Source organism: Oncorhynchus mykiss, chromosome 2, assembly GCF_013265735.2.
Source record: "Oncorhynchus mykiss isolate Arlee chromosome 2, USDA_OmykA_1.1, whole genome shotgun sequence".
Taxonomy (NCBI): domain Eukaryota; kingdom Metazoa; phylum Chordata; class Actinopteri; order Salmoniformes; family Salmonidae; genus Oncorhynchus; species Oncorhynchus mykiss.
Window position 1 is genome coordinate 90599295 of NC_048566.1, and position 10600 is coordinate 90609894.

Below are 10600 nucleotides of genomic sequence, written 5' to 3' on the forward strand. Positions count from 1 at the left end.
CAAAATGACCAGAATGACATCAGAATATACATTGTGCGTTTTATTTAATATACAAAAACTAAACTGAGACCAACCAGTTTAATGGATGGAGCGTAATGACTGACAGTTCATTGTCAGGAGTAGAAACGACAGTTGTCTTGCATCTGATATACACAAACAGGCCAGACGTCAGCCTCAAAGGTATTGTACTCCTCAAAAGACCACGTTTTACAGTAAATGCACAAGACCCTGCAATTTATCTTCACCTCAAAAATCGCTGACAAAGAAAATACAACAAAGTTCACAACCTCAAAGCACAAATACTGTTTCACATTTATCGGACGTATCAAGATGTTCTCCTCGGGATAACCATGACTACCATCCCATAATGCCCTACTCCACCATGATGATGTTTCATCATAGGCTGCATGACATCACCAAATCTTATGAGAACAGACACAAACATGTAGCGCTTCTGAGCATCTCACTTCATATTATATCACAATATTCCAGGAGGAAGTTCCCCTTAGAAAATATCACATAAAAAATATTACATTTCACCTCTTAAAATAGAGAATGCCCTCAAACAACAATCATCACCTCTGGTTATTTGTAATGTACAACAAAGCATATGGGATATAATTTTAGTACCCTGCTACCAAGTGAAATGACCTTAAGTTAATGAGGGTTGATGGAGATGGACACGATCAATGGCTGACTGGTTTTTATCAATGACAGGCATCACACACACAGAGACAGCCAGAGCGCGAACTGAAGTCATTTTTAGGAAAGCAACATCTGCAAGTTTATGATAATTGAGTGCAAGGCAAATACATAAATTATCATCTTACGATCACTGATGACATTTTTTTATATTCATTGTGCAACAAATTCAAAATCAACACACCAATTGAGGACAACAGTTGGGTATTCCTGGGGGAGGGGGGGGTTTGGTTGGTGGCCCTTTCACAGAGGGGCACATGGGGGGTGGTAGTGAAATAAGACTTTATTTGGGTTAAGGGTTATTTCCACGGTCGGCTGCTCTGGGATCTGGCGGTTTCAGAGCCGGCTAAAGAGGAAGTGTGTAGACTCCGAGCGCTGGATGCTTTGGACTGGGCACTGCTGGTGGACATGCGGCTGCTGAACCGGCCTAGAAAAACGCACACACAAAGACAGTCACATCTCTAAAAAGTAACATGCTTTCAGGAAATTATTCTCTACGTCATTGTCAAGGGTGGCCAACCCTTTGAGCTAATGGGGTGTTTAGGGCTGGAACAAACACCCAGTTGGCTCCAGGCATAAGCGGTCGCTTAGGAATAGTAGAATAGACCAGGTGCAATTTTGGAATGTGTTTGTGCATCATACAGCAGTTTTTCTTGTTATGTCAATCACTGACAGTCACTAAATTAGCCAATTTTTAGATTGGTAGTTAGCTGACTAGACTATCTAAACGCAGGGCAGTGCCCTGCCCTCAGGGGCCCCCTGTTGATTTTGTTAGTCATGGTCATTCATATACCATATTACATGGCAAAACGTGTAGAATTGCAGGAAATTATCTTTAAATTGTATATTTCTATTCACCATCAAGAGGGGGGCCACTAAAATGTTGCACAAGGTGTGTGTGTGTGTGGGAGGGGGGCTACCAAAAGTCCATCCCAGCTGTTTGCTTTTTCTACATGTTATCACCATCTACTGGTAGGTTGTTGTTACTACCCAAAGCAACAGATCAGGGAGTGATGCTTTCCTGTTGGAGTCAGTTAGCTGTTGGCATAGCCTTCCCGTTGGAGTCTTAACGGTCTTTTCTGTGAGCCTGTTAGCTGTTAAATGTGTCTTACTGTTGGTGTCCGAGGGAACGAGCATCTCCTCCAAGTGTGCCTGGATGTTGGCCATGTCGTCTGAGGTGAACCTCCACTTCCTATCGGCTGGCATGAAAACCTGTCTGTGGGTATAGCGCCTTCTGCCCGCTGTCACCTTGGGAGACGGGAGGCACGATGCCGGGATGGTGCCTGTTGTCATCCCCTCTGGAAACTTCTGCGCAATCACCTTCAGGCCTGGGGGGCAGTGGAGTGTGACATTGCACTGATTCCAAAGCTTCCACTTGAGCTATTACTTGCCCACAATACAACACCAACTGACCTCCAGATAGCATGAAGAGGTTCTGGAAGCCCCGTTCACACATGGCAGTGGCTGCCTGGGCAGCTATCCTCTCATCCTCATCATATACGATGATGATCTTACCAGAAACATTTTTCTACATCAAGTCAAGATTAATGGGATCACAGTACAACAGTGAAGCAAACAAATGGATATTCAAACATGTACAGTATATGGATATTTTACTAGTGTGTTTTGGCCCATTTCAGATTGCCTGGTAATGCGAGTTATGAAATAATAATACAGTTATTTGTTTTGGTGGAAGGATACATAATCCAGCACCTCCTTGGTATAGGGATTCATTGTTCTTGAGAGGGTTGCGATGGGGAAACTGTATGCTGAGGGAAAAAAAACGTGAGATGTCACAAATACGTACAGTATTACATTGGAGTGAAAAGCCTCCTAAAACAATAGCATCAAGGACAAACAGTTAATATCCTGTCCTATAAGTTTCATAACTACTGCCACCATTTGAACTCTGGTTACAAAGTTCTGGCCAATATAATCTCAATTCTAAAAGATGATATCATGAAATAGCAATCCTGATGATGGATATCATTTCCATTTCAGATATACTATGCATTTACAAAGCCCCTGGTGGGGTAAGGCTCAGAATTCCATAAATTATATTTAGTGTCTGAAATCTATTCATTCTATGCCTGGAATTAGATTTCTATGGTCCCCCTACCGCTGATGATGTGGCACTGGTCGTACTGCTCTCTGTCCCTGACGTCCAGCAGCAGGTAGGGACAGTCTGGGTAGGGTCCATCTGGAAGCCGAGGGCTGGACACGGTTGTCAGAGTCACTGTCTTCTGACCGTTCTTATCCAGATCCAGCTCTCCCACCCCGCTTATTACACTGTAGTGAGAGTCAAAAGTGACAGGGTATACACTGGTCAGGGACACTTTCTGTATGTGAAAAAACACCAAACATTCCAACTCAAAATATTGAGAGTATATTGTGAATGACATAATTTTCATTCTATAATGTCTGTGACATTGCAATCATCAGTTACAGTATTCTGTACAATCCCAGCTCTGTCACTTTAGTCAGGCTGTGGAGGTTTAGCTTGCCAGTGAAGGTGATCTAATGCCATGGTTTTAGGGAGGCGATAGAGTTACAACCTTCTGTTCTAGTGAGAGGGCAATGGAGCTTGGACCCTAGGGAAAAAGCTGCTATCAAATATCGTACACAATGAAGGGGTAGGAGGGTTGTCGAGGGGGAGAGAACTCTGCTGGGATATTCAGATAGATGTGTGGGTTGAATGCTGAGAGGGATACAGCTGTGCCTGGGGTTGTGGTTATGTATGTGGGCTTTGAGTGAGAGTACACATCAGTGGAAGTCATTGAGAACAGGTGTGTCGTTGGTAGGGAAAATCCTGGTGTGTGTGTGTGATGCTGTTCAAAGTGGGGTGCTGGGAGTTACCTTTGAAGTGTCGACCTGGGGGAGTAGCCAGCGTCCCCTGCGTCATTGTTGTTGTCGAAAAACTGAGCAGGTGTGGGCGTAGGCAGGGGGGAACCGTTGGTCTGCTCAGACAGACGCTCCATGTCGGCTTCAGGTGGAAATAAAGCATAGTGATGTTGCTGTACAGTTACAGTACTGCCTCAATGTTCATTCAAATCAACGTTGAAGGCAACTGCAGGAAGGTCCTAAAAATTGTCAAAGACTCCAGTCACAGACTGTTCTCTCTGCTACCGCATGGCAAGCGGTACCAGTGCACCAAGTCTGGAACCCAAAGGACCCCGAACAGCTTCTATCCCCAAATAAGACTGCTAAACCAGACTGCTAAACCAGACTGCTAAAGAGCTAATCAAAATGGTTACCCGCTGCTACTACGGTCTATTATTTATCCTGTTGCCTAGTCATTTTAACCCTACCCATATGCCTAGTCATTTTAACCCTACCCATATGCCTAGTCATTTTAACCCTACCCATATGCCTAGTCATTTTAACCCTACCCATATGCCTAGTCATTTTAACCCTACCCATATGCCTAGTCATTTTAACCCTACCCATATGCGCATAGCTACCTCAATTACCTCGTACCCTTGCACATTGACTTGGTAGTAGTACTCCCTGTATATAGCCATGTTATTCATTATTCACTGTGTATTTACTCCTCATGTCACTATTTCCATTTTATATATTTAACTCTGCATTGTTGAAAAAGGACACATCATTAAGCATTTCACTGTTAGTCTACACCTATTATTTACGAAGAACATTTTGATTTGACTCAGAGAGAATGAGAATTCTCAGTTAATTTAAAATGGAAACTGGGGCTCCAGATCAAATCGATAATGGTACAAAACATCAATAGCGCCCTATTTGTCCCCCCAAAAATATTCTTACCTTCCAGCCTTGGTGTTTCTCCATCACTCACACTTTCATTCAGGTCTGAAACCGATGCTACCTGAATTACCTGATTTAAAAACATTATGAGATAAAGTGATTGAATAACATGTAGGCTACTTCCATGAAAACAAAAAAGCAGATGTAACTGAGAATAAAAAACATGTCTTGGCCATCACTGACGTAATAATGTTTCACTCACCAACTGTGCAAATGTTGTAACTTTAAGCCTTTTGAAGAGTTCATCCTTTCTGTACCTGTAATCTAATCAAATACATTTTCAGTTTCTCTCAAATGAGAGCAAAAGACATGGAGAAACCCTGAGGATGTTCTCTTACAACTATCCTACAAGTACCAAGTCAATCTCAGGCCCCTCACCAGTATATCTCACCTGGGTCATGCATGTCAACCCTTTGCTCATCCTCCCCTTGTCCCAACATATCACTAAATCTCAACTCCATTGTGTCCATCTCCATAACATTACAGCTCTGGGGGAGATGGTAAGACACCTGTGCTCAATACTGGCTGCTCAGCCCTCTTTTAACATTGGCATTGGCCAAAGTGTGACCTGACTATCACACCATCCTCTGTCTCTGTTGGCACCCGCACAATGTAGCCTAATACCTCCTACATCAGCCCTGACAGATAAATTATTGTGAACAACACAATCACCCACTGCCGAATGAAGGAATCAGTGTTGCTTATCCCTGAGAAATCAGAAAAGCCAGAAACAAAATGGCCACAACAGACAAAGTGCTTATTCTCTCAGATATCCCCAGTCACCAGGTTGTAAAATATCAGCAGGACATGGCGGCAGGGTAGCCTAGTGGTTAGAGCGTTGGACTAATAACCGGAAGGTTGCGAGTTCAAACCCCCGAGCTGACAAGGTACAAATCTGTCGTTCTGCCCCTGAACAGGCAGTTAAACCCACTGTTCCCAGGCCGTCATTGAAAATAAGAATTTGTTCTTAACTGACTTGCCTGGTTAAATAAAGGTAAAATAAAATAAAAATTCTCCGGGTTACCCATGAAAGTGCATGAAGTAAAACACCTGTCCACACTGTCCACTGCTCCTTTTATATAGGGACAAAATGCAGGTACACCTGTTTGGCAATATTGAACTGGAGCTAAAAAACAATTGTGACAGTCATGTTGTAGATTTCAGCCAATACAAGCCTAATGAGGCCCCCTGCGCCTTGTTGAGAAATCTCACCTCTCAAGAGACCCACCGGACAAAGAAATAATTTCAATGTCTTGTTTTGATTAACATTTGATTGAGTTGTCAACTAACTTGAATTAAACATAAAATTAACAAAACATTTCATTCACCATGTCATTGGATTTAGGTTAAAAGTTGGCTGTTAAAAAGACCCTTACGTTGATTACTTTTTGCAAATCCAAATCAGTTTCCATGTTGATTCAACATCATGACATTTAATTTTTTTGTTGAAATTACATGGAAACAAACAGATTTTGCCCAGTGGGGAGTTGAATGGCGAAGAGTGTGGGCGGACTGGAGTTCTGACTACATCGAGTAGCTGTCAGTCGATACTTGTAAAATCTTAAACACTTACATACCTATGTTTGTTTTGTGTAAAGTCGGGCCTTTCTTGGAAAACTTTTGTGAAATACAACCATCGCCTGTTTCAACATATTCGTTGCTCTAATATGGCACCAAAACTTGTGATAAAAAAGTATGGATTTCCAGAAACAAAGAAAGGCCCGACTTTACTCAGGACAAACATAGGAACACGGTAAGATTTTAAATGTTTACAAGTATCGACTGACAGCGGCTCGATGTAGTTGGAACTCCAGTCCGCCCACACTTGTCGCCATTCAACTCCCTTTTAATTGTACATTTTAATTTTATTTAACTAGGCAAGTCAGTTAAGAACAAATTCTTATTTACAATGGCGGCCTACCCCGGCCAAACCCTCCCCTAACTCGGACAACGCTGGGCCAATTATGCGCCGCCCTATGGCACTCCCGATCATGGCCGGTTGTGATACAACCCAGGATCGAACCAGGGTGACGTATCTAGTACTGCGATGCAGTGCCTTAGACCGCTGCACCACTCGGAAGTTAAGATTTCTTAACCGCCCTGACCCAATCTCAAAAGTCTGTAATGAAATGTAACTTACTTTTCTTTATCTCCTCCAGCCTCTCCACATACTTCGTCAGGCTGCATCCTTTCAAATGACAACAGGTTTCACAACATTGAAGATAAGCAAAGATTATGTATACATCAATACGATCTACTGATAAATGTCAATAAATATGATGCATCTCTGAGTCCTTTGGCACTGGTAGCCAATGCTAGAACACTTGAATAACCTGTGTTGTGGAATAATACCTGTGTCAAGCCTTGTCCTCACATGTTGATATTTGGGGTTCTGAGGTATTCTCCTTTTCATGTACTGTGAGATGGGGAATACACAAACATTTGTGATTTGCTGTGTTGTCATGGTAGCTACTTCCTTTTTTACCAAGCTGTTGAAAACATTAAGCACATTACATTACCCATTGAGATAGGATTTCTCCAGTGAGCCTACATAAAGGCCTAGCTAACTCTAGTTAGCAATGTCTCCCACTGGACAAAGCAGCCCTTTCAGCAGCTGAACTGTTCTGTCATAGTCATACCAAATATTCCTTGTTTTATCCGTGGTCATACCCTTCCATGTTTATGAAAGGTGTCTGTCAAGTCAACCCAGGAAATTAGCTAACATGAGCTCATTAAAAAGACACGTTTTGGAAGCATAACGTGCTAACGTTAGCTAGCTACAGTAGTTAGCTAATTTGATGACCGAAGATCTAACGTTAGCTAGCTATGATGGCTAAAATAGTTACGTAACGTTTTCCTCAATCAACTAATTTAACTAGCTAATATCGTTACAAACAGCAGAAGGGGTTAACGTTACTGCTCAACAGAAACACTGTTGGCTTGGCAATGCCTTGATAGCTAACAGCACCATTGCCACCCACCAACCTGGGCTGTTACATGTACAACTCGCTAAAAAACTATAGCTAGCTATATTTACCTCCGTGTTGCCGATACTGCTCTTTGTCGACATATTTTCAAACGGAATAGAGAAAAACCAAACCCAAAGTTCCAAGTTTAACAAACTTGGCGCTGATTGAGCCGAGAGCAACCATTGACCAATCAATGACGCTGTTTTAACGATGTCGGTTTCTACCGTTCCACAGTTTGATGTAGTTGCGTAGCAGCAGAATACGCTTAACTCCTCCCTGGTTGTTTCTTTTTTCTCGCGGCTGTTGCTCTAGCAAATGTGCGGCATGTCTCTCCTAAATACAGAGTTGCTAGTTCTTATTACAGCTCAGTGGTTGCTAGTAGCAATTAACTAACAACAACTTCACTCATATTTAGCTGATTTAACCAAGGCTTCTGTGGAATTGATTAAGGTTAACTGCATGAGCCAAAGTCGTGTTTGTATGTTGATAAAAGTTGGCTGATTAGCGTATCGGCGCTCGACTAGCAAAGTCTGAGGAATTGGGCGTGCACTATGTTTTTCACTTTGACTGGCAGACAGATGGAAGTCATGAGTTGGATGCACCAACTTTCCCAGCTAATCTTTCAAAAATCAAATGCACCGCAAATGTAAGGATTATCGTAATCAATGTATTAAATGGCATCAGTTATGGTAAGTGTGCTGTTTACTTTGGTATTATATCGGTGGCGCGAGCTAACTAAAGCTTGACTGCCCTTCCGATAAGCATGCTAGCTAGTTATCTGAAAGGTAGTTAGCTAATAGGATTTAACTAGCTGTCTAGTATCTTATCTTGGTTGTTGGATAGGCAGTATTGGCATGTCATCAGCCGAGTTTATCCAGAGCTTTAATTAGAAATTACTCAAAGTTACTTGCAGTAGCTAATTAATTGGGCTACCATTTCGAAAAAATACTGATTGTCTGTAATGCATAACTAATTAAAGTCAAGTCGCATTCGAAGTAGTTTCCTTAAACCTAAAGCATGCAACCTAACTCAACCTAACTAGTACATTTAGCTAACACAATTTTAGTGGTATAGTATGGCATTCAATGTTTTCTCATACTTGGCAACTTTGGCATGCCAGCCATACCTGACCCTGTGGTGAACTCTGTCATTGCAGGAGGACCCCACCCTCGAGCGACACTTCAAGGGCCACAAAGATGCTGTCACCTGTGCAGACTTCAATTCCAAACACAAACAGCTGGGTATAGATCCACAACACACCACAAATCCCTATTGCATCATGTCTTTACTTAGCCTACTAACCAGTCTGTTTCTGCTCCCTTACCAGCTCCTTATTGAATTGTCATGTTTGGCTTCACAATTTATTTATTTTTTATTTTTTTATTTCACCTTTATTTAACCAGGTAGGCAAGTTGAGAACAAGTTCTCATTTACAATTGCGACCTGGCCAAGATAAAGCAAAGCAGTTCGACACATACAACGACACAGAGTTACACATGGAGTAAAACAAACATACAGTCAATAATACAGTATAAACAAGTCTATATACGATGTGAGCAAATGAGGTGAGATAAGGGAGGTAAAGGCAAAAAGGCTATGGTGGCAAAGTAGATACAATATAGCAAGTAAAACACTGGAATGGTAGATTTGCAATGGGAGAATGTGCAAAGTAGAAATAAAAATAATGGGGGTGCAAAGGAGCAAAATAAATAAATTACAGTAGGGAAAGAGGTAGTTGTTTGGGCTAAATTATAGGTGGGCTATGTACAGGTGCAGTAATCTGTGAGCTGCTCTGACAGTTGGTGCTTAAAGCTAGTGAGGGAGATAAGTGTTTCCAGTTTCAGAGATTTTTGTAGTTTGTTCCAGTCATTGGCAGCAGAGAACTGGAAGGAGAGGCGGCCAAAGAAATAATTGGTTTTGGGGGTGACTAGAGAGATATACCTGCTGGAGCGTGTGCTACAGGTGGGAGATGCAATGGTGACCAGCGAGCTGAGATAAGGGGGGACTTTACCTAGCAGGGTCTTGTAGATGACATGGAGCCAGTGGGTTTGGCGACGAGTATGAAGCGAGGACCAGCCAACGAGAGCGTACAGGTCGCAATGGTGGGTAGTATATGGGGCTTTGGTGACAAAACGGATTGCACTGTGATAGACTGCATCCAATTTGTTGAGTAGGGTATTGGAGGCTATTTTGTAAATGACATTGCCAAAGTCGAGGATTGGTAGGATGGTCAGTTTTACAAGGGTATGTTTGGCAGCATGAGTGAAGGATGCTTTGTTTTGTGAAATAGGATGAGTTGGCAAGAACAGAAACAGAGCTGGGACCAGGCTAGTCTTAACTATCTGGAAATATATATAATTCATTCTCATCTCATGTTCATTGTGTTTCCATCCATGTTCCTCTCAGCCTCAGGGTCTGCAGATAAGACCCTGATGATTTGGAATCTGAACCCTAAGGCCAGGGCGTTCCGTTTTTTTGGACACAAAGATATCATCACAGGGGTCCAGTTCTCCCCTGCAGGAGATCTGGTCGTCTCTGCATCCCAGGACAAGACTGTACGGCTGTGGACGCCCAGCATGTGAGTGGAGAGAGAAGCACCTGATATCCCGGGGATCGAACTCAATATCCTGGTGTTGCAAGAGCCATGTTCTACCAACTGAGCAACAGAGGACCACACCCACACCTGGCTTTAGATGCCACTTTCATGCAGTCTCTGACAGTTGTCATTAAGATCGCAACAACCTTTAGCTAGTACCTAGACTAGCCAACTTCATTGACATTTGAACAACCTGAGATATTGTATTCTGTAGCTAGTGCCTACCTAACTTTAATGTCTCCTCGCACAGCATTGAACATTACCTACTAAATTCACCTTAGTGTATTGCTTTTAGATGTTTGTTACCCATATTTCCCTCTCTGAGCACTTCTCTTTCTTTCTTGTGTGTTTTTCAGTAAAGGAGAGTCGATGGTGTTCAAAGCCCACACGGCTACAGTACGCAGTGTCAGCTTTTCTCACGACGGCCAGAGGCTAGTGACTGCATCAGACGACAAGTCTGTCAAGGTGTGGAGTGTCCACAGACAACGTTTTGTCTACTCACTCAACCAGCACACCAACTGGGTCCGCTGCGCCAGGTACTGAACCAACA

General features: G+C 42.6%; 2 protein-coding genes across 3 annotated transcripts in view; one reads left to right on the top strand and one right to left on the bottom strand.

The window, feature by feature from the left end:
• Positions 1–19: 19 nt before the first annotated feature.
• On the bottom strand, positions 20–7655 carry cep41 (centrosomal protein 41). 2 transcript variants are annotated; one of them, XM_036958876.1, is made up of 11 exons: positions 7523–7642; positions 6838–6974; positions 6626–6673; positions 4688–4749; positions 4486–4555; positions 3559–3685; positions 2822–2991; positions 2404–2471; positions 2116–2230; positions 1815–2030; positions 20–1129 (listed from the first exon to the last, which is right to left on the bottom strand). In XM_036958876.1, the coding sequence occupies exons 2-11, from the start codon at positions 6947–6949 to the stop codon at positions 1002–1004; spliced, it is 1116 nt and encodes a 371-aa protein (XP_036814771.1). In that variant the 5' UTR covers positions 6950–6974; positions 7523–7642; the 3' UTR covers positions 20–1001. The 2 variants fall into 2 exon arrangements, with proteins under 2 accessions (XP_036814771.1, XP_021435966.2); XM_021580291.2 differs by having other exon boundaries at positions 755–1129; positions 6838–6901; positions 7523–7655.
• Positions 7656–7795: 140 nt separating this feature from the next.
• The window catches only part of poc1b (POC1 centriolar protein B), a 60323-nt gene continuing 57518 nt past the window's right edge, over positions 7796–10600 (top strand). Inside the window, exons 1-4 of the mRNA XM_021576649.2 lie at positions 7796–8143; positions 8611–8695; positions 9861–10032; positions 10407–10586. Coding sequence (XP_021432324.1) covers positions 8129–8143; positions 8611–8695; positions 9861–10032; positions 10407–10586 — 452 coding nt within the window. The 5' untranslated portion in view covers positions 7796–8128. The remainder of the gene's footprint in view (positions 8144–8610; positions 8696–9860; positions 10033–10406; positions 10587–10600) is intronic.

What these genes read in the sequence shown, in the direction of transcription:
- cep41 (XM_036958876.1), bottom strand. Translation starts at nt 6,949, where the DNA reads ATGACAACACAGCAAATCACAAATGTTTGTGTATTCCCCATCTCACAG. An exon ending in GAGGACAAGGCTTGACACAG is followed by an intron (nt 6,674 to 6,837) that starts GTATTATTCCAC and finishes GTCATTTGAAAG; the next exon opens with GATGCAGCCTGACGAAGTAT. An exon ending in GCTGGAGGAGATAAAGAAAA is followed by an intron (nt 4,750 to 6,625) that starts GTAAGTTACATT and finishes GTATTTGATTAG; the next exon opens with ATTACAGGTACAGAAAGGAT.